The 23,500-nt window shown below is 40.0% G+C and overlaps 3 protein-coding genes across 9 annotated transcripts in view; 1 reads left to right on the forward strand and 2 right to left on the reverse strand.

The window, feature by feature from the left end:
• Window positions 1-6,287, forward strand: part of LOC102294311 (IDNK gluconokinase) — a 7,283-nt gene extending 996 nt beyond the window's left edge. The window contains exons 2-7 of one of the 6 annotated variants that reach the window (XM_042218342.1): window positions 174-339; window positions 614-695; window positions 1,127-1,157; window positions 1,323-1,409; window positions 3,203-3,246; window positions 4,006-6,286. In XM_042218342.1, coding sequence (XP_042074276.1) covers window positions 658-695; window positions 1,127-1,157; window positions 1,323-1,409; window positions 3,203-3,246; window positions 4,006-4,375 — 570 coding nt within the window. In that variant the 5' untranslated portion in view covers window positions 174-339; window positions 614-657 and the 3' untranslated portion in view covers window positions 4,376-6,286. Of the gene's footprint in view, window positions 1-6; window positions 356-613; window positions 696-1,126; window positions 1,158-1,322; window positions 1,420-3,202; window positions 3,247-4,005 lie in introns of those variants that run through there. The other 5 variants (XM_042218343.1, XM_005916159.2, XM_005916160.3 and 2 more) reach the window with 5 other exon arrangements.
• Window positions 6,288-6,419: 132 nt separating this feature from the next.
• LOC102296745 (ubiquilin-1) lies at window positions 6,420-16,811 on the reverse strand. Its single transcript, XM_042218345.1, is given in 11 exon segments — window positions 6,420-9,453; window positions 10,482-10,650; window positions 10,744-10,859; window positions 11,085-11,168; window positions 11,302-11,423; window positions 11,426-11,699; window positions 11,798-11,926; window positions 12,108-12,370; window positions 12,543-12,637; window positions 13,484-13,626; window positions 16,121-16,811. Coding segments are annotated over 11 exon segments (1,665 nt in total). The 5' UTR covers window positions 16,247-16,811; the 3' UTR covers window positions 6,420-9,309.
• A 74-nt stretch (window positions 16,812-16,885) lies between these two features.
• gkap1 (G kinase anchoring protein 1) lies at window positions 16,886-23,316 on the reverse strand. 2 transcript variants are annotated; one of them, XR_001336004.2, is made up of 13 exons: window positions 22,994-23,316; window positions 22,303-22,565; window positions 21,047-21,205; window positions 20,823-20,900; window positions 20,385-20,520; window positions 20,234-20,262; window positions 19,918-20,079; window positions 19,610-19,696; window positions 18,781-18,844; window positions 18,091-18,161; window positions 17,906-17,983; window positions 17,617-17,753; window positions 16,886-17,411 (listed from the first exon to the last, which is right to left on the reverse strand). XR_001336004.2 is itself a non-coding variant. In XM_014331333.2 (12 exons), exons 2-12 carry the CDS (start codon window positions 22,549-22,551, stop codon window positions 17,370-17,372), a joined length of 1,155 nt encoding a protein of 384 aa, XP_014186819.1. In that variant the 5' UTR covers window positions 22,552-22,565; window positions 22,994-23,314; the 3' UTR covers window positions 16,886-17,369. The 2 variants fall into 2 exon arrangements, 1 of the variants encoding a protein (XP_014186819.1); XM_014331333.2 differs by lacking the exon at window positions 17,617-17,753 and having other exon boundaries at window positions 22,994-23,314.
• Between the last annotated feature and the right edge of the window lie 184 nt (window positions 23,317-23,500).

Here is a 23,500-nt window from a genome sequence, read left to right on the forward strand (position 1 = left end):
AAGGGGCCCAAAGTGTGCCAGTGAAATATCCCCCACACCATTTCCACTCCATCTCTAGCTAAAGCTCTGATACAAGACAGGATGGATCAAGAATTTCATGTTGTTTACCCCAGATTTCTGACTGTGTACCATCCCAAAGAACTGACGCATATGAGATATTTTCTCTTTTTTAGACCAGTCTCTGTAAACCTTTGAGATGCCTGTGTGAGAAAATCCCAGCAGATCAGCAGGTTCTGAAAAACTCAGACCAGCCCACGTGATACCAACTAGCATGCCACATTCAAAATCATTCAAATCACCTTCATCTCCCTTTGTGATGCTCCGTTTGAACTTCGGCAGGTTGACCACATCTGATGTACTTAGTTACTGCTGTGTTATTGGCTAATTAGATATTTGTGTAAACAAGCAGTTGAACACGTGTGCCTAATAAAATGGCCAGTTAGTTCTCACGATTGTCATTATTAATTTGACTTAAGTAAAATGTTCAGTGGGTGCTTTTCACTTCTAATGATGTATTTTTACAATAATTTATTCATATTGATTTAAACTTTAAAGCTCTAAAATCTTACAATCAGATATATTTATTTCCTTTTTCTTGTTTAATCCTTTTCAGGAAAAACCTGCTTTAAATATAGTGCATGAAGAACCACAACCAGGATGATCTACATCATAATGGGAGTCTCGGGTTGTGGAAAGTATGTACACAGTATGTTCATGTATTTCATGCATAAGTTTTGTGAAACAAAAGTAAATGAGCTGTTTCTGTACCATTATAACCATCAGTATATAACGATACCCTGTTTAATAGAGATTATATTGACAGACAATGGCAATTTTATTTATATTACACATTTTATTACATGTAAACTCAATGTGGTTAACACACCAAATAAAGACATAAAAACAATGTCTTAAGACAGTGAAAACAGCACAAAAAAGAAGTAGAAAATTCTCACAGCTAAAAGAGAAGGTCCAAAAAAAGTGAATCTTTTCACAGTTAGTTAATAATAATATCATATTTTTATGATATTAAAGGATGCTGACAGTTGTTTTATTGCAACATTTCTCAAATGTTGCTAAACCAGTTTTGTCCTTGATACTCTTTATTTATTTATTTTAAATATAGAAGCACCTTTGGGATCTTCCTATCTGAAAAGGTAAGTAGCCTCAACTCTAACCAACAACCTCCCTACACACACACACACACACACACACACACACACACACACACACACACACACACACACACACACACACACACACCTCCCTCTTGGTTCCTTGTGTGCCTAATACTCTTCTGTCCATGTGTGTTTACCCATCAGCTGGGTTGGCCCCTGTACGAAGGGGATGACTTCCACCCACGGGAGAACATCGAGAAGATGTCTCGCGGTGAAGCGCTTACAGATCAGGTCAGCCCAGGTGTGTTTGAGTGTGTGTGTGCATTCTGTCTGCTTCACTTACATGTCAATCATTTATGGCGTTCAGTCTCTCTTCTGTCAGGACTAAATAACTCTGTTTGACTTGCAGAAATGCACAAAATCCACAAGTAGCCGGAGGGAGCTTCAGTCGTGCAGACAGTGAAAGCAGCAGGGAGCGATGCTGAACTTTTCATAACAACCGTCAGTCCTGAAATTCAGTTCAGTCATTTATTATCTGTTTGTTCAGGGCTCATCTCCTCCCCGTCCATGCTGACTTTTTAAATAAAGGGAGCCCTCCAAACAATTGTCTGGCTTCCTGCCAAAGTCGAGTATACAGGCTTACAGGCAGAGGAGCCCCCGCCAGCATTTGGCAGCAGTTCACCGGTAGCGGTGTTTGGTGGCAGATGATAACCTCCCACTCAGAGGTCTGCTTTGAACAGCGAGGAGAATTACCCAGGGACGTGCTCCGTCCAACCCTTTGGCATATTTTAAAAATTGTCAACAGTTGGCAGTTTGAGAATAAATGATGTGCGAGGAGTGGAGCAGAAATGTAAATACAGGATTACTGTCAGGCTCTGGCAAAATGTGTCTTTCATGCTACTATTAGAGTTGGCAGGTTGAGGTTGGCGTAACCAAACAGGACATGAGCGCGCTCAGAAACCTGCATGCAAGGGAGTGAGTCAGATCTGTGCAGCCTCTGTGTTCCTGAGGAGCTTGCATAGGTTGAACCACATGTTTGATTGTCAAAAGTGAGAGAAGTACCTTCTCTGGGTTTAATCTGCTGAAAACTGTTACCCAGAAGTTATTGTAATAGTCATTAAATCACATCTTCATTGACGGATACCAAAGTGTTCTAACTTGTAAATGAGAGTACAGGGAAGGTCATCAAATGTCTTTTTGAAGGAAACAGACAAGATTTCAAGTCTTTTCCAGCATAATTCAAAGATTCTCTGTGGGCTTTAAAGGTGGACCCTGTGGTGTCCAGTCACTGAGTTAAAAAGATGTCTGACGCTTCCATAGTCACTTTCATAATTTGAGCCCGATGAATCCTGGTATTGTCATCTTGGAATATGCCCCTGCCAATAGGGATGAAAATATTAATTAATGGAAAAACCTGATCGTTAAGTAGGTTCAGGTAGTCAGCTGACCTCATTTTTGGGCACATAATGTTGCTGAACCTTAGACCTGACCAGCTGTAGCAACCCCACTTCATAACAGGCTCGTGTGGTAGGGAGTGGGGTTAATGACTGCAGCACTTCATCCTCTTCTCTTCTTACCCTTTACCGTTTTCTTTCCACTCATTACAGAGTAGATCTGGACTCCTCAGACCACATGACCTTTTTGTTTTGCCTCCAGGAATATCAGAGCTCTTTTTCCCCAATTAGCGTCACTGATATGTGGTTTTCTTAAGGCCACGAGTATTTTACAATTTGCTTGATACAAGTCAATAATTTGACCCTTTTTTTCCACAATGTCTTTCAAAATGTTTCTTTAACAAATGAGGAGCTGCTCACGTCGTTAGTTTGTGTTAAATCATTTGTTGCCAGCCGAAACACGATATTCACCACAGTAATTACCCAGCGGAAGGCTCTTAGTTATTTGTGTAGTTAAATCCATGTGGTGACTTTTCTTTTAGCCATATATATATATATATATATATATATATATATATACACACCAGCTGGAAAACTATTTAAAGGAGTTAAATACACAATCTTAAACTAAGCTGTGCACAACAAAAATCCGTTTTTGTGTTTAGTGTTTGCATTTCTTTGTCTCTGCAGGACAGATTGCCGTGGCTTCTCAAACTACACGAAGTCATTCAGAGGTGAGCGCTAACCAATCTCTACAAATACATAAGTTCTATCATTTCAAAGGACACAACATTGGCTTTTTTTTAACCCATCAGCCTTTTAAAGGTTGATGTGGGGGGTGTTGTCATCACATCAAAGGTTACAAAAGGGAGGGCGAGGCGGCAGGATTTTGACCTCGACCTCACAGTCAAGGTCAGAGGTCAAGTTTTCTAAAAATCTTGTGACTGAGGGGGTAAAACTGATGGCCACCAGTGTTTTGTGGCAATTTACCCTAATATCTGCTGTAAGCCAACTGCACACACACACACGTTTCATGAAAACAGGTATTTTTTATGACATAAAGGAGAAGATGATGGGTTTAGAGGTAGAGCTGAAGAGCAGAGGAGCGAGGTGAGAATGTGCAGGCATGAAATTGTCGAGAGAGAAAAAATGTCAACGATGGTCGTGAAAATTGAGATGAAAACCAGAGAGCCAGGAAAAACAGTTTGGGGAGTAAAGACAGATTAAGTGAGGAAAAGAGGTGAGGGAGAAGCAAAAAGTGTGTCGTCATTTTCTAAAAACGTCAGCGGCAACATCAAAGAGTCCTGCTTAACTCTTCCACACTCAGATGCACTTATTTTTCTCCATCCGCTCGTCCTTGCGTCAATCTTTTTCTCTTTAGTTGTTGAGACTAAAGTTTACTTTAAGCTTATTTTTTTCCAGTCTGAAGTTCAGTAGTTATTCATTCCTGCCCTCAGCAACTTTGTACATATGTTCATGTCTTCCTGTCACAGAGAGAGGAGTTCAGGCTCTGATGCTCTCCTGGTGTGCTCTGCACTGAAGCACCAGTACAGACGGATCCTCCTCCATGGCTCCAAAGCCCTCACTTCCCCTTCGGAGACAGACCAAGAAATCTTCCCTCCGGCTTCTCCTGATGTCTTTTTTCTTTTCCTTCGTGGTGACTATGAATTCATTTACCAGAGGATGGTGGCCCGGAGGGGTCACTATATGAAAGCCGACATGCTGCGTTCCCAGTTTGATACTTTAGAGGCTCCGTCTGATGAGGAGAATGTGTTGACACTGGACATCCAGAGGGGCATCGATGATATGGCTGTGGAGGTTGAAAGGCACTTAATCGACCACAGGTCAGGGCTACCAGCGTAGCCTTGACCACCACAACAGACCACATGGGATCCTTAGCAGCTGTAACATTGATATTCCAGCAAATATTCAGGATCCTGCAGGATTACATTTGAATGACTTTGGTGATTCCCTGTGTGGCTCTCCACAGCAACCAGGAAGTCACAGTTTCCACTTATTTGAAAACATCCAGCATCTACTCGATGGACTGGCACACGAGCTTGACAGTGGACATCAGATGTTTGTTTTTTTTCCCTCTTTCCCTTGAATATCTTGAAAACAGTTGAGCAGTAGATGAATCCACATGTTCGATTATTATATTGTCACAGATGCACTTCCTGATGTTCCCCTCCTAGTTACCCAGGCTTGGACAAAGACTGGAAAGTTGTGACTCCACGAGGCTGGTGTGGTGTCTCCTTCTGGGGTCCCTGTGGGCATCTTTAGCATGTAAGGTGAATAAGTTAAATACAACATGGAGCCCATTTTTATATAAACTTAAATCTATATAATTTTACAGAAATATAACATCTCTGTAAATTTTGTAATAGATTTAAAGGCCTCGGGAGTAATAAAAAGTATGATTAATGCCTTTATTAGGACAAAATTAATATTTTTAGATACTTGAAAACTAAATACCTACAAAGCTGTGATAGAAATGATTAACATGTCAACATGACAGACTAAGATGATGAACATCAGTGTAATCACACTGTCATGTGACATTTTAGCACCTCGCTCAAAGCAGCAGTTTGCCTAAGTAGAACAACACAGAGTGTGTGGCCTTTACTGTTGTTCTAGTCCCTTTTGAATAGCTAATTAATGTCTGGTTTGTAGTGAGGATGAGAAATAAATCACTGTTTCAGTGTTGATGTAAAACCACAGAGTGTGGCAGGCTTGACGAGCTCATTAGTTATTTAGTGAAGAGTGGAATACACAGTATGTGTGATTTTCGAGAGTTCTAGCTGGTTGCAAACATTTAAATATTTAGGTGCCATTCTAATAAATGCATTGTGTGTCTGTGTGTAAGCTTTGAAACTGAACCGGTTTGTGCGTATTTAAGGATGGTATCTTTTAAGAATATGCCATGGTGAAGATAAAAGGTTTTTACAGCCTGCTGTGATTTCTGCCTGTGGGGGTGTGTCCTGCCTTAGGTACCGCCCTTCTGTACTGCTAAGACCAGAGTGCTTAATTAAGGCCAGATAGATTTGTGTGGAGTGGAAGATGGTGCTAATTGTTTTTTGTTAAGTGACCAGCTTTTAGGTTTTTCTGTGTTTCTCTTCTTTTCATAGTGATAACATGTGACGAATCTCCTTTAGTTGAATCCTTTAACTAAAAAAACAAACACACACGTATTTCATTACTAATTTTGCCTTCTTTTTCAATCTGGACATTTTTTGTTACTTCTCCACATACCCTGGACTTCTGGACGTTTCGAGTGTTTGATCATAAATGATGTGATGCTGATCTTTTTAATAGTTGGAATAAACACATGGAAGCTCTTTATTTGTCCTGATGATTGTCCTCAACAAACCCAAAGATAGTCAGGTCACATAAGCATCTTTGTTTGTTTTAGAGCCCTAGAAAACTCTGCACAGTGTCTTCTCTGCTGAGAATGTTTCTTTATCATTTTCAGGATAACAAGTTTCTTCTGAGATTGAAATCTTCACACCGACAAAGTCGAATCATTAAAGAGATTTACCGGTAACCTGAACACTTCACTGCTCCCCTCTGTGAGGTTCAGACCAAACACTCAGACACACTCTCTCACACCTGCACTTGTGGAGCTGTTTTAGTGTTGTGACTCATCTACAAACCTCAACCCGAATATTTTTGGAGCTTCTAATCCAGAAACCCCCCCTCCCGGCTACTCTCATATCTCACACATTCAGCCGCACACACACTTTGCTGGAGATTAACCCCCCCCCCCAGTCTGGCAGCAACAGACAAACACATGCAGGTTGTCAAGCAGAGCGCATCCATCTGATGACAGAGTACGTGTCCCGTGTGTCAGGTAGCTGTAAGCCCCCAAAAGGCAGGACTGGAAAGCAGAGGAACGCTCTCAGTTTAAGGACATCTTTTAATGTTGTTCAGTTCTGTACAGTTTCAGTAAGTGGAATAACACATTTGACCCAGTTTGTATATCTTGCTGAGGTGAGCATGCAGATGTGGATTTCTGGCTTACATTTTAATACTGTAGGCAATAACATGAGAATAACAATGAGTTAACTTTGACCTACTTTGCTACATCTCAGATTCAAATTGATTTTCATACAAGCCATACTAAAAGACTCTAAATGCCACCTAGTGTTTCTAGTGGGGTAGTGCAAGTTTAGATATTAGAAAGAAAAGCTTTGAGGAGTGTCATTTCTACAATTTTGTGGATTAAATACTTAATCATACTTATTCTTAATACATTATTACCCAAAAAGAACAATTTGTAGCCACAGAAAATCCTGCTAAACTAATGCTGCTGTTTGACCCTACTGCAGAACAACTGCAGAACATTATATTTGAACACAGAGGCGTGGAGGAAACGCATCTTATACAAAGCCTCATAAATTCAGCAACAAATAGCACGTATTTACATAAATGAGAAACAACAGAATTGAATTCAAAGTAAATAACAGCATTTAATAGTTCTGTTTACAACAGAGCCACGAGTCGTCTAAAGGATGTTGCTCAGTCTGTTGTTTGCTCGTGAAATCCACAAGGAGATAAATGAGCCTGCTCCTTATGGTGCAAAAATACTGCAGCATAGAGCTCAAGCTTAAGGGAGAGCATCACATCAGGCATTTCATGGCTGATGTGTTTTTCTCTTGGCTGTGCAAACCTCACTTTCTGTACCCGTCTAACCTCAAGATAAACACTGACCTCCAAGCAGGTTTGGACTTTGCATGAAGTCATCTTCTTTCTTTGAACGTCTTTTGAAACTGAGTCTACGTTCGAAGACAAACTTTGTAATTATTTACGGTCTTTAGAGCCTGTGGTGCAGAAGCCGCAGTAGCAGCTAGACAGAGTGGGAACATCACGGAACATATTGCACTCCTGGCTCAGTCTGTTGGCTGAGAATGAGAGTGCAAATTTTCTGCGTGCATCCAGGACATCTGACTGTCTCAGGGTGCTAAAAGCTTTCATTAGACTGTCCAGGTGGCAACATGAAGAGGCCTGAGCTTTAAAGTGTGGCAGCAGAGAGATTAAATAACTTCCCCTAGGGATCAATAAAGTATTCCGATTCTGATAATAATAACAATATAATGTGAATATTTCTGCAAACTTGCATTGTTTTATGTCTACAGTCTATAAAAACCCTGGTTCCAAAAAAGTTGGGCTGTTGTGTAAAATGTAGATAACAACAGAATGCAATAATATGCAAATCTCATAAACGCACACTATTTCTGGAAAAATATGAGCTCATTTTGAATTTGATGGCAGCAACACATCTTAAAAGAGTTGGGACGGGGCAACAGAAGACCAGAAAAGTACATTTTAGTAAAGAAAAACAAAACATTGAATGCCCATTTTACACCTGATTTTGTTCATCTGCAACAGGTCAGTAACGTGATGGAGTATAAAAAGAGCATCTTCGAGAGGCAGAGTTTGTCAGAAGTAAAAGTGGCCTGTGATTCACCAAAAAAGTGAGTTTACAATTTGTGGAATAATTCTGATACTTTCCCACAATGCAAAGATTTTGAATATTTTGTCATAATATTATCCAAAAAAAAAAAAATTCTAAAAAATCTGGACTGCATTAAAAACAGACATGATTCTGTGTTGGAAATCCCTGCATGTGATCAGGAACACTTCCAGTAATTATTGTCTGTGAACACAGTTCACCATGCAGGTTAAATGCAACAAAGAAGCCGCATGTAAACAGTGATCCAGATCCATGCCATTTTCTCAAAGCTCGTCTAAAATGGACAACGTGGAAATTTTTTCTGTGGTCACAAAAATGACCACAGAAAATTTTTTTGAAATTCTGGAAAATACGGACGCTGAAAACTGTCTAAAACTATCTGGCTTGTTATCGCCATTCAGTTCAATAATGACTGATGATACTTGAGTGCATCAGTGTGTAGGAATAGGAAGTTTGCAAATCTAAAAATTCACCATCAACACTGAAAGGTATGTAGAGGTTCTAGAGACGCGTATGCTCCATCCAGATGACAGCTTTTCTATTTCAGCAACACAGTGCTAATGCAGACTGTATCTATTACAACAGCACGACTCAGTAGAAGAGTCTGGGTACTGAACTGGCCTGCCTTTCAGATGTTTCACCAACTGGAAAGATTTGGAGGATTGTGAAAAATACAACAAAGAAACACAACATTTCTCTCCCAGAAGTCCAGCAGCTGGTTTCCTCGGTTCCCAGATTTTTACAGACTGATTAAAGAAGAGGGGGATGTTACGTAGTGGTAAACATGGCCCTGACCCAACTTTTTTGGGAAGGATGATAGCATCAAATATGAAATGAACTTTTTTTTTTTTTTTTCATTTTTTAAAATTAATATATGGGTTTAATAGATTTGCAAATCATTGTATTCTGGTGTTATTTACATTTTACATTGTGTCTCAACTTTTGGGGAATTTTGAGTCTACACAGACCATGACTGGTGCATATAAGACAGTGAAAGGCATTGTGTTCTCTTGTTTCTAATATTAACCCACACACTCACACTTCAAGGACAATAAGGATGTAAAAATCCTCCTGTTGTCTCACTTCTCAGTCAGTTTTACATGTACCTGTATACCTCAATATCATAAATGCATACAGCGCTCACCATCCTCAGACCTTTAATTTGTTTGACTGAAGTTTAAAGTGTAAGTGTAGGACAACAAACAGAGTTTAACATTATGTGTGTGATATAAGTTAGTTTTTGAAAGTGCATCAAGTAAGTATGGCTTTTTATTCTCTTATGTTTTTATCTTTTGCAGTGTATATGTGCACGGATGAATACGTGTCAGAGACTGAGCAGGTGTTGTATAGCAGTGGTGAGATCTCCTCCTGTGCTGATGAGGGCCTGAAGGTTCGCCTTCCCATCTCTGAAGCCCATTGAGCTCAGCTGCTCCAGCTCCTCCTTGAACTCTCTCTCTGTGTGATGGACCTGACACAACATGACACGAGAGTTATTTAAAGTCTTACTTATTATAATAATGTGTGAAAGAATTCAAAATGAGATCATAATTAGCGATTTAATTGTGAATCCTTTTAAACAAATTGGAAAAAATTAATAAACCTTCCCAGATTTAGTGATTTTGTTAACCCAGACACCCAGTTTTGTTTCTGGGTATTTGGGTATGAGTCTCCCTTCAGGTGCAAAAACATCTGGATATGAATCAGAAGAAAGTCCAGGCGATGTGGGAAACAAAGGTAAATGTTTTGGGGAGGAAAAGGAGAGGAGGCGGCATGAAAAAAAGTTTTTATGAATAATTGAACTCAAAGAGATGGCCAAGTCGCTGCTGCGGGGGATAAAAAAGGAGCACTGCAATAAAATCTAAAGCAAAAAAGAGAAATAAGTCAATAAGTTTGTCAGAACCACACTCCCTCACACACTGGAGTAAGCAGCAAAAAGCTCTGTGGCAATAACCACCAGAGCTGAATGCTGGCAGCACTCAGCCGAGTTTAGTGGTTCTGCAGGAAAAAAGCATCAGTATCTAAGAAAGGGAAAGACTAATGCCACCTTCCTTCCCACCAGAAAACAGCGACTCTACCGGGGCTGTAACCCACTAAGTAAATGTTGGATCCACAAGTAGAAGCACTGACTCTGAAACTTTAACGATTAACTAGAATTTGAGTCACTGAGGCCAAGCTGGACCTGCTTCAGTAGGTTAAAATGTAAAATAGTTTAAACCACTGAACAAATTAGACATCATTTGGCTCCATGAGATGTAGTGTGGTACTCTAATATATCCACATTCATACCAGAAGCTGTTAATGCAAGCTGATATCAAACAGTCAGTCACTCTTTATACTGCGTAGTTTTTTAAAAGTGCTGAATCACTAAATATCAAAGGTGTGTATCATTTGCCTGCCTAAGGGAAATTCTCATTTACTGTCAAAATGCTATTTACTACTGATATTTTAAATTGAGACTCAACGTTGGAGACAGACAAAAAGTTTATAAGCTAGTACCTCGTTATTAGTGTTAGCCAGGGCCTGTAGCATCTGCTGTACAAACTGCTGCTGCTGCTCTGTCGCTGAAGCAGCCTGTTGGCCGCTTCCTGATTGGCTGTTCGGAATGGAGTCAGATGGATGCTCAGAAGCGGCACCGATACCTGTTCCAGTGTTTCCGAGAGCATTCCTGCATGACGGGCAAGACTGGCGATAAGGTTTCTCTGTCTTTGAAACACAGTTCTTCCACCACAATAGATCTCCTTAGGTTGTTTTTACTCACGCAGGTATGAGAGCTGGAGCCTCTGCAGCCAGAGTATGCAAGCCCTGTTGGATCTGCAACAGAGCCTCCATGGCTCTGGGGTTCAACATGGCCGAGAGCAGCTCTGGAGCCTGCATCTGCACATTATTGATAATGGCAAAGTTATTAATCATACCCACTGAGCAACGGAGTCAGAGTGGAATCGTTTTCATGCATTGCTAAAGATGATCATATCTACATGGATTTTATGAAAAACCATGGCATCTGTCCAGGAACAAGAAAATTATTGGTGTTCCTAATGTATTGCAGACATCTAATCCAGCTGAAAGACAGCAGGTTAACAGTTAGAGGAATAAGCAGACCTGCTGCAGAAAGACGGGGATCTGCTTTCTCATTTGCTGCTGCAGCTGAGGATTTCCAGCCAACAAAGGGTGGCTCAGAAGCATCTGCAACAATGCAAAAATGAAAGCAGGATGAACTATATAAGACATCTCTGCTGTTTAGGAAGAAGGAAATGTTGTCCTGCAGTTGCCTAGTGAAAATACTGCACATTTAAGAATTAAAGTGTCCATGCATCACCTGTGCAGCCAGGTCAGGGTTCTGGCTAAGGCAGTTTAAAAGACTGCTGACGTATGGCCCAGACAGCAGGTTCTCCAATAGACCTGGACTGGCAGTGATCTCTTCTAGCAGTGACTGCATGCCTGAAGCAGGAAGCCATTAATAGAATATTTTAAAAAGCAGTTCAATGATATCTTTAAAATATTTAACACATTTAAAAACATATAACCTAAGAATGCCTCAAGCATAAAGCTCATGCCTGCTGTGATGCTGCTTTGAGAGTTTGACCTAGCTCTGGATGTGGCAGTCAGTTCACTGAGAGGATCTGTCGAGTGACCAGAGAACGTCTGATTGGATTCACCCTCCAGTATGTGGTGATTTCTGGGTGATGTAGTCACCGATGCAGATGCTCCTACCTTCTGGTAAAAGGCAAAGCAGATATTAAAAAGAAAACATGTTAAGCATACAAGATAAGTTTAACCTGACCTAATAATAATCATCATTTTCAAAGTCACACCTGTAATTTTGCTTCTGGGTCAGTAATGACTTCAGGATTTTCCTGCTCTGACTGCAAATTTTCTAAAGCTTTGTCCTCATTGTTCATCATTTCTTCTATCATGTCAGGGTTCTTGATGAGCTCCAGCAACTGGAAAGAGAGATAAGTGCAAAAACATACTCAAAATATCGGAGGGAGAAATCAGGCAAGGAGGAAGCAACTGTACTCATACTGCAGTGAAATTAGAAAGGTTAAAATAACAACATTTTTGCAAGTGTCTACTCTAATGTTAGTACAGATGTTACAGTGCTCTGACATCCACTATACCCACCTGTGTTATGACATCTTTGTCGTTAAGCATATCTTCCACTTCTGGGTTTGTTTGCAGGAGCTGCTGAATTTGGGGATTAGACAGAATGAGCTTTCTGATAAGTTGAGGGCTAGAGGTGGAGAGGGTGCTCTGCACAAAGGGGCTGCCCAGGAGACGATGCATCATTTCTGGGTCAGCCAGCAATCTGTTCTCCATCTGGCGCTGGAGCTCCGGGAAGAAGCTAGTCCCGCTGTCTTCAAGGACAAGGCTGTCCAGACCTTCTACTACAGAAACAAGGTGGAATCAACAGAATGACAGATTATAAGTTCACTGAGGAGCTGAGTACAGAGCAGCAGCTGAAGCTCAAACAGAGAAGTCTGGAGAAATGAGAACCACAAACTAGATTTATGAAAATAGTTAAAGGCGAGAAGAGTTCCCGTGTTCTGCACATCTTACCCAGGCAGAGAGGAGAAGTAGGGGAAGGTGTGATGTTATCCGGTTCAGGGTGGAGGTCTGGGTCAGTGGGAGGTGGAGCAGATGAATGCTGAGGCCTAAGACAGATACCCAGTTGTTGTTTTTTTACATAAGTTTGGTATAAATAGATTGTATATCAAAGGAACCTGAAGGCAGAAGTTACTTATTACTTAAAATTACTTCTACAATTTTAATTTTAAAGAGCAGACAGAGTGTGCAGATCTCTGACTGAGAATCTTTGCAGACATAATATTTTGTTTAATACTTCATGTGATGGTGGGGTGATCAGATTCTATCAAATTAAATGTGGAGCAAAATGTACGTTGATGTGGGACAAAGTGGGAGACACTACCAGTGCTTTATATATACCACCTAAAATGTGACTTATATGTAATGTTCTCCCTGTACTCTAAAATCTCACCTTCCACAAGCTTCCAAAGTAATAAGTAGTTTCCTTGGCTTTTTCATAGATTTATTTGATTTGCTTTGGGAAGACACTCATTAAATTCTAACAAATTTAATATTTTATTTGCTCTATTTTAATATTTTATTTTACTGGGTTTTAATGTAGTTTTTCATGAGGCTATATATTTTTATATATTTATATTATATATTATTTCTATATTCCCTGCTCTCTGCACAGACATTTTATAAAAGCCAAATAGAAAAGTGAAAGTTCTGTATTGTTGCACTTTGAAAACTAGAGCCAATAAAAATGTGGAATATTCTCTGAATATGCACAATAAACAGCAAAGAGTAAAAATGCCTATGAGCACTATTTGGGTGATTGGACTCACAATTTTGCCCCTTTTAGTAAATCTGGACCTATATCTTTATTTTCTTTATCTTTATTAATACCAAATGTTGGTTTATTACTAGCGACGGCATGAACCCATGCCATAAACAGAGCAGGTTGTTCATACCTTTGGATCATGCTGAGGCGTACCGACCCATTTAGTCCTTTAAGGTGACTCAAGGGTTCAGAGTCTTTGAGGACTCGACTGGAGTGGATCAGGACCAGCATCTCTGCTGAGGCTCCCAGGTGCTCTGACAGACCCCATTTAAACTGCACACACAGAAACACACAACCCCCATTGTTATTTAATGGTGTATTTAATGGTGATAACCCCCATTGTACCAGCTCAAAAATCAGCAGCAAAGACACCAGGGGCATATCCAGACAGGGGCCTCGGGTGGCACCAGCCAATATAACTTCCATCCTGGGGTCTCTCCACCAAAACCGTTAGATGAGGGCAGTGAAAGAAACAGTAATTCAATGTAGCAGAGTATGACTATTCAAGACTTTAATTAAGTACAGTTCCAGTGTACTTCTACTTTAAGTGATTCATGTTATGCTGTTTTCTACTTAAATTTACTATCTTTTGGAAGCAAATACTGTACTCTGCACTTCACACCATTTATTTTAGGAATTCAGTGAATTATTATTTTGAAGATTTTAAAATAGGAATCTACATAGTTATGGAATGCCAGGACTGCCAGAATTAATTAATTAAATACACCATTAAATAATTAATTCAATGTGTCAATAATTAATTAAATACATATTTATGACATATTTAATTAATTAATTATTGACACATTGAATTAATTATTTAATAGTGTATTTAATTAATTAATTCTGGCAGTCCTGGCATTCCATACATGGTACATTATGCGGTTTGACTATAAATGAAGCGTACATGTAATATAATCATCTCCGGCAGAAAGATTTAAGTGATATACACATTAACAAACCAGTAACTACAATCCAATATATGATTTTGAATTGTGTGACAACAGTAAACCCACTGAATACACCCATATACATATAATAACATACAATCAGTGGCCACTTCATTAGGTACAACTATTCAGCTGCTAGTTCAACACAAATATCTAATCAGCCAGTCACAAACATTTAGAGTAGAAAACATGATTAAAATGACCTGCTGAAGTTCAAACATGCTGCTGATGTTGAGAGCATCAGGATAGGAAAGAAAGGTGATCTGGCGATGGTTGTTTGAGAAAGACATGGTGATCTGAGCACTTTACAAACTGCTGATTTCCTATGATTTTAGCACATAATTGTCTCTAGGGTTTACAGAGAATGATCTGAAAAAGAGAAAATATCCAAGGAGTGGTCATTATCTGGGTGACAATGTCTTTTTGATGTCAGACGTCAGAGGAGCATGGCCAGACTTCTTCAAGCTGAAAGGAACGCAACAACTCAAATAACCCCTCTTTACAACCATGCATGCAGAAGAGCGTCTCTGAACACACAACACGTCACACTTTGAACAAGATGGGCTACAGCAGCAGGAGACCACAGCAGGTTTCAGTCCTGTCAGTTAAGAATGGGAAACTAAAAGTATGATTCAGCAAAACTGGACAGTATGAGATTGGTAAAACACTGCCTGGTCTGAAGAGTCTCAGTTTCTGCTGTGAAATTCAAATGGTACACAGTCAGAATTTGGGGTAAAGAACAGGAAATTATTGATTCATCCTGTCTTGTATCGGAGGTTTCGCCAGTGGTGGTGTAGTAATGGTTTGGAGGATATTTCACTGGCACACTTTGGGTACCTTAGTACAACTGAGCTTCACGTAAACACCACAGCCTACCTGAGTACAGTTGGTGGTCACTGTGACCCAAGGCGACCCTTTATCCATCTTCTGATGGCTGTTTACAGCACAATAAGGAGCCATGCCACAAAACTCAAATCCTCTTACACTGGTGTCCTGAACATGACAATGAGTTCACTGTACTCAAATGACTTCCACAGTCACCAGACCTCAATCTAGTGGAGCACCTTTGGGATGTCAAACATGGATGTAAATGATAAATGGACTGGTTCCTGTGTACAACATGCCTCATTCGTCCATTCATACAGCAGCACTGTACTTCATTGGTTTCTATCAAACATACGCACACACATCTACACTCTGATAGATGCATCAGAAACCAACTTGGGGTTAGTATCTCCAGGATATTTAGCACACAGATATAAAGGGACTCAACCGACCTTCTGATTAGTAGATGGCGTGCTCTAGCTCCTGAGCTACAGCCACCCCCTGTGATGTACACCAACATATGTGATGCTCTCATGTCATGTGAAGATGCTGATAACTGCTTCCATCACCTTGTTGAATCTATACCACGAACTTAAAGGGCGTCCAGATGTAACTAGTGGCCTTTGAATTATATTTTGTTACTGGATTCAGGGCCACTCTTTAGCTAGTACTCAACTTCGTGCTAAATACTTTAAAAAAAAATGTTTTGCCTCTTTTCACACAGTTATTCCATTCAAAACAATCTTCAAACGTGCAGAGTCACTTTTCACATAATAAATCTGTATTAGCACTCTGGGCTGCACATGAGTCCAATTCCAATTTCTATACCACATTAGTACCTTTAGTAATCCGCCCTCTTAGTTCTTTAGCCACGTAAATTAACAAAAACATTAATTTCAGTCTATTATGGCATGAAAATAAAAGTCTCAGTGACGTTGTCAGCCTGTTATTACAAGGCTCTGAGGCCAGCTGGCTGATTGTGCTTCCCTGACCTGTCTGACGGTGCAGTCTCCTCTAACGATGAAGTCTCTGCTCTCCGTGACACTTGTGACGGTAACGTGGATCCTTTCAGCCCTGCGGCGGTGTCTCGGTGTTTCGTCTTTCACTGCTGCCGACATCACTTGTCCGGCCCGCGGGGCTTTAAACACGGTGCAGAGCAGGAGCGCACCGTCCCGACGCGGGCTGCGTGTCTGTCCCGATGACTCGGCAATAAGTTGTGCGGATGTGTGCCAGCTGAGGCCACACCGGTCACTGAGGTGGACACGCAAAGCCCACACCTAGCTGCTACTATGCACAGATCTGATGCCCCTGCTGCCTGTTATAACAGTTTTTGAGTGCACTTCGACTAACAAAAATAAAATACTTAATAATAAGCCAGTTATGTAACCAGACTTAACTTAAAGATATAGTGCACCATAAAAATCAGACAGCAGTTCAAATCCTAGATGCTCTCAGTTCACTTTTAAACTCTCATTCCAGCAACAATAATGAATCATTATAATTTTAACAGCCTCCAAAGGTGACGCACAGGTGATAAGTGGTAGTTGATGACAATAGTCTAAAAAATTTTAAATCCTTCTTCCTTTTGAGATTTGACCCAAGCAGATTTAAAGTATCTTATTTTCATCTGGCTCATGTTAACATCTAATGACTCAAATGCAATTTTTTTTTGGCTTGTTTGAGGCACTTTTACACTTTTTTTTTTTTAATTCCTCCCAGGCTCTTCGATGCTTTCACACACAAAAAGTAAAACCACATTTTCACTGAAAAAGTAATTTATTTACTTAACAGTGGGAAAATAAAGGAACAAAACAACTTTGCATTACACACCTGTCATTTTGGCAACAAAACCTTTAAAGATCAGGCACAGAGCCTTCAACAGTACAGGAGATCCAGAGGCACTCTAAGGCCTGAAGAGGGCAGCACGATGTGCCAAGCAGCTACTTTAACACAAGCTTAGAACGTTTGTCGCTATTTCAGAAAGCCTCTTGTAAATCTTATTTAATTGTGTAACATATCGTGCCAAATCTAGCCTTTTCTGTTAGTGTGTGTGTGTGTGTGTGTGTGTGTGTGTGTTTAGGGAGGGCATGCAAAACAGCCTGACCAGGAGTCTAAGATTTAACAACAACAACAAAAAAAAAAAAACCAAACCCTGATTTTGATCAATAGTGGGAATATTCTTCAGGGGTTTCTTCATTTGTTTATTTCATTTTGTTTTCAGGCATTTTCCTTCTGAAACCTTCATAGATCTGCCTCTGAGCCCTTCTTCCCTTTCTTGTTTCCCTGTGAAACAGAAAATTGCAGAAAGGACACAATTATTTATGGATATCAGATCTGTTTGTGTGCTTTTATTAATTCAAGTCAAAAGATGGATGTAGAAACAGAACATAAATGAGGCAAACACAGTCTTTATCAACTGGGGAAAAAAGAAAAACAAAAGAAACCATATTGACTTAAAAATAAAGAAAAAGTGTTCAAATGCTCTGACCTGAATCTAAGCTCACCGCTCCCCTGACTGGGCCGAGTAAACTCTTTATGTTTCTGTCCTTTGGCTTACTTACGCTGACACTTTCTGACTTTACCTGCCTTACAGGCTGAGGTTTTTCTGTTAGGTTTCCACAGTTTCTACAGAAATCCACGAAAGCAATGAGGTGCATGCATGATCATAAACTAGTATGCAGTCAGTTCAGCGTAAATGAAGATGGAGACAACACTTTAACACCAGTTCTTCTCTCCTACAATGAAGATACCACACAGAAGAGTATTTGTACTCTCACCTGGTGCTTTGGTTGTTCTGACTGCAGTCCTTTTACTTTAGATCTCTCTTGTTCGAGGGCAGCGTGCAATAATGTTACCTAATTAAAATGAAAAACACAGATTTACAAATTTAGAATCCCCCCCAACACTCTCTCTCTCACACACACACACACACACACACATACGTGGTTACACAGTTACAGACCTGTGAAGACAGCTCTTCTTTAATATGCAGTAGCTCCTCTACCTGTAGAAGAATTTCTGCTTTGTCTTTCACTGAAAAAGAGAGAGAACAGAAACATCACACATGATATCTTCATCAGGAAAGGAAAGTCAAAACAATCACTTTTTGGACAATGATTCTCCCCCACAGTGGGTTTTAAATCAAGACAATTGAGATGTGACTCAATCGCAGACAAACACATTACATTCGTTGTTTAGCAATTGCAGACAACAACATACATATTCCTCTATATTCAGTCAATCCTACCTTTGTTTGCAGGTCACTCTTACTTACAATGACTTCTCTTTGGATATCTTATTAGGAGTTGGAGGGAAAAGTTACCGTAAGAAATGCAAGTTCACTTAGAACAGCAGCTTTCATCTACTTCATTTGTCATGAAATAAGACGGCCTTAGCCGTCTATGAAAATGCTAGTCAGTCAATTCTGCCATTACTTTTGAACCACTGAAAATGGAGGACTGTGCATAAATATATCGATATTTCAGAATCATTTAATGCAGAAGTCTGCACCTCACCCACATCTCGATTGTTTGATTTAAAATCCAGAAGTGTTGTCTTGTTGTACAGAAGAAAAAATTACAACAACAACAAAAAAGTGTCATTGTTCAAATACTTTTGGACCAAACTGTATCTACTGTGTTATCAAACTCACTCTCTCCCTGCTGCAGCATCTTCAGCAGCTGAGCATTTCTTGCTTTCACCTCTTTGTATTTTACCTGCAGAGACAAAAAGAAAGATTCTTTTTGTAGCACTGGACACAACAGTGTTGGCTGCAGGTGTGGTCACCTTTCCTTTTTTCTGTCACAGTGTTACAGTGGGGAACGCTCATATTTAATCATGCATATAGTTTCAACGACGAGTGAAATAAGCCAAAAGCTTCAGACTGATCAACATGCTCACGTTCTGACATTTTCTTTCAACTCTTGTCTCTGTATGGTGTTACTGAGAGTGGATTCACTAACGTGCTTATCTCAGACTCACAGCTTTGGCCCTGTGCTGTTTAAAGGGCAGCAAATCAGCGGAAAGTGGCTCGCAGGGAGAGGAACTAAAACTGCTTGTTTCACACAGTCAAAGAGGGCTGAACAAAGGCAAGAATGAGAAAAATTGTATTTTTGAATTATGAATCATCCAAAGCTACTCTAGTAGAGTCCAGTGATAAAAATATGCAGTTGAAAATTAAATATGTAGACATTTTTTTTTTTTAACAGAAGAAGTCCACACTAACTAACAGTGCCATAGCAGCCCACAGCCTACGTGAGTTGAGTAAGAACATCTTAATGATGATGACAAACCAACACTAAACCCAACCTGTTTGGCTTTAAACATGGCAGAGATTTTTCTGATTAACTTCACCGTTTCTACAGCTGTGAAAATCAAATTTCCTTTTTGTGACTCATCATACAGGAAAAGAAAAAAAATAAATCACTGTCCTTCTGAAACTGAAAGATGATTAGATCAGATAACTGTTTATGGCTGCTGACCTCCCACTGTGAAATGTTTTTTTTCAGCTTATCAATTTCCTGATCTTTCTTCTCCAGCTCATACTTCAGCTGCTCTGCTCTGGGGTCCTAACAGGAAGAAAAACATGAAATAAAATCAGCAAGTAAAGAAAAAGAAACTTCACTTTGGTAATGGTGCATGTATGCAGTTTCACAAACAGCTTTTCAGATGTACCTTGAGGCAGTTAATCACTAACCAAAACTCAAAGGAAAAGCTAACTTTGTTCACTTTCATACCCGAGTTAATGAGAGAGCTACGCGAGTATTTTGTGGTACTTGTGTCCACTCACTGGTTCGTGTTCTGTTGACGTGCTGACTTCTTGTCCCTGGCTGTTCGTATACTGCTCGCGTCTTTTCTCCCGTTGGATTATCCGACTGACATCATCTTCCAACTTATTAAAAAAACGTTCGTCCTGCCCGACTCCCAGTGCTAAATTAGCCGTTCTGGAGTCCTGGAAGGTAATTTGGTTGATGTTTTACACATTTTTTTAAGTTACAAACAAAATATTAAAAAATTAATTTTATCTTTAATTCGGCCCTCACTTGTTCATTCACATTTCTGTGCAATCTATAAAATATAAAGTAAACAGAGTGGAACCTGCTCACCTCTTTCTCTTGTTTTCTACTTAAATTTTCTGCAAAGAGAAAACACAATGCAATAACTAGTTACAAGAAAATAACAATATATGCAATGTAGTAAATCATATATATGAGGTCCATATATAAGACTTTAAAGTAATCTGTAAGCTGGTCTCACCTGCACTGCTTTCAGCCTGGAAGTCTTGCAGAGAAACTGTCTTTTTGTCTTTTGCCTGCTGATTCTTCTTTTTGTCCTTCTTGCCTCCACCTTCTTTTCCTGACCGTGACTTTGGCGAGGACGTGTTTGTGTTGCTCTGATGAATGAAAGCAGATGCTTTGACTTCAGTTGGCTCAAGTTCTTGCTTTGCATACCAGAAATAAATTCTGTTTTGTTTTTAACCCACAGAAACTCAGGCAGAGTCATTTAAAACAAGATCCTTTAATCACCAACATGAAGAAGGAATAAGGTAATACGCTGACTTATAATTTAAGTGAACATGTCACAGGTGTGTCAGAGCGATGTGCGACTTACGTAAAAGTGAACATACAGCTCTGACATCTGTGCCCCCAAATGTGGCTTTCAAAATGAGAATATTAGTGTTTTTCTGCAGCGTACCTGCTTCTGTTGTTCATACTCCAGTTTACTTAAAATCAAGGCCTTTTCCAAGTCTGCCTCATATAGTTCTGTGGTTATCTAAAAGAAAAGGAAGAACATTGAATTTTAGGGACTTTTCGTGTTGTGTGTAAGGTCAGGTGTGGCCTGTGCTGCTCTATGAGGGACAGTCATACAAGTTTTACTATCTCACTCATCTGTAATGTGAGTAGCTGTCATTTCTAAACCTGCTCGTCTCTCTGCTTCCACTGCTGCCAACCCTCCGACGGTGTACCCTGCTCCACCGACGTAGGATTGAGAAGTTCACCGGCTATTCCTGACAGCGTCATACAGGGAGAAGGGGCAGAAGATTTCTGAGGAATCTTTTTGAAGGCCAGATTACGCAACTAATAGAAAGAAAGATAAAACAACCTGATGTCATCATTATTGACATAAACACAAATTCTATTGTTAGCTGTAGAAACCATCAACTTGTCTATGTGCGCGCAGCAACAACAAAAAACGGTCTGTTTTCTCAGGATGTATGCTGCCTGTGGTTTGTGTCTGTGGAGTGGAGGAGGATTTGTTAATGTGTTTAAGTGGGTGTTGGGCCTGAACACATTCCTTTTAATTGTGCTGCAACATTGTTATTCTCAGAGCTGAACATTTTCATTTTCCCCATTTTGTTTTTTAACGAACCGGTCAATAAAATATATATATTTTAATATTTACAGAGTCCAAGGAGACAGTCTTCAAATCTTCACATTACAGATTCTGAGGCAAGATCATGTTTTAACTCCCTGCTTATGTAAGTCTAATTTCTGTCTAACTACAGTCAGATGCAAGAACAAAAAACCAGAAAACTTGCACTTTGAACTGATTAACAGTGCTGAAACCAATTTTTTATTATTTAGTATTTTTTCCTGGGATTGGACCAATTCCATATAAGAATTTAGCCTGCAAAATCCACTGGATGCTGTCTACTCCTATGTTATTTGATTTATTAAAGATGAAAGCTATCACACTGGCAGCTTTGAATAAAAATCTGGCCAGATATCAGTATCACCAAGAAGGCAGAAAGCATACCTGCATGCTCATTTATGAGGACTTGGTATGTAGGCTTCTGCAATGTAATAGCTTTAGATAAGTTCAGCGCTGATAACCAGAGACTAGTTTCACAACCATCACCAAATGATGTTAAAAATCATAGGGGTTTGTCTGAATCTTGAGGTTTTCTCTGTAATATTGCACTTTACAATATAAAATTTTAATGACCTCAACGAAATACAACTTACACACTTATCATCTGAACAGCATTTGTTTCACTTCATTAGTAGCAAGCACACCAAAAGCAAACCACAACCTGTTTACCTCTCCCTGCCCTCTGCAGTTTCGCTTCAGGAGAAGTGAAACGACTGAAGAGCCTGATCTTTCTTCATGTCACTGCAAAATAACACATATGTAAGAGGCAGAGAGCTGCAGGCTGTTCATCTCACTCATTCACCTCATTTGCCTCACTCTGCTGCTGCTCTTTCTTCTTCTTCTTCTTGTCTTTCTTCTTGTCATTGCCCTGAGCAGCTTTCCCTCCGGCTGCACCTGCTTTTCCTTGTCGGGGCTTCCCAGAGGAGTCCCGTCCAGTTTTGGTGGTAGCCTTCCCCGACTCGGAGGTGTCCGAATCCGAATCTGAATCTATCTGTAGCAGGGCAAAGCGGGATGCTGTGGTGGGGACTGTGATCATTGCAGACGATGCCATCGTGAGAAGGCAAACTGAACGATGAAAGCAGATAAATGTACAACAATTTATTCAGAATAACTTGGAGCAGATCATAAAATGACGAGTTAGCGCATATTCACAACCTGTTTGTTTGTTGTTGGGTTTTTTTTAGTACCACAGTATTTCAGCCAACACCTCCATACAAAGCTACACACGGAGTCAGCACTGTGATCTTATGACAACAGACAGTAGTACAGATAAATGTAAACCATTTAAAGAGCTCCGTTACAAACAGTCAGTGGACACAGCTAGATTAGCATCGCATAGCAGCAGCGTAACAGCTAAGGCTTAGCCAGTGTTGTTAGCTCCTAAACAAGTGCAAAAGTGCCGCTCCATGTCAGTTAAAAGCACACGCGTGGACTCACGTTGATCTCCTTTTTTCAATGCGCTCACTGACTTGTGTTAAAGAAGGATTACTCACATGAAAACTGTCTGAGGATACTTTCACCTGTTCGCAAAGGGGCTGAGGGTTATCGTTGGTTTGCTACCAGCGATTGTCTCAAAAGAGTACAGAAGCCCGGCGGTGTCAAAAAGGAAAAAGGCTGGGATTCCCTTATCCTCTGCGATGCGGATGCAGAAAAAGAAGTGTTTACGATATGTGCAGATATATCGGTTATTGTGTGCAGCATGTGCGCAGTTTGTTGACCGAATCGCTTTTTAAGGCCAACTGCACAATACTAAGCGATTATCGCACAATAACTAGCTAGTTTAGCCTGTTGTCATGGTTACACCTTAGTTGTCGGATGTCCAATCACGACCTGCCGTGTTCGTCATATTACAACAACTATCATATCACCATGACAACCGAACGGAAATACGCATTGGCGTAAAACAAATTGAAATAAAGACAAAGATAACCCAAGTAAATATAAAATGTAAATTTAAAGGTTGATTTCATTTATTAAGAAAAGAACTATCCAAACCTACC

The sequence above is a fragment of the Haplochromis burtoni genome, unplaced genomic scaffold (assembly GCF_018398535.1).
Source record: "Haplochromis burtoni strain Fernald_Lab_line unplaced genomic scaffold, NCSU_Asbu1 Contig_18, whole genome shotgun sequence".
In the NCBI taxonomy this organism is placed as follows: Eukaryota; Metazoa; Chordata; class Actinopteri; order Cichliformes; family Cichlidae; genus Haplochromis; species Haplochromis burtoni.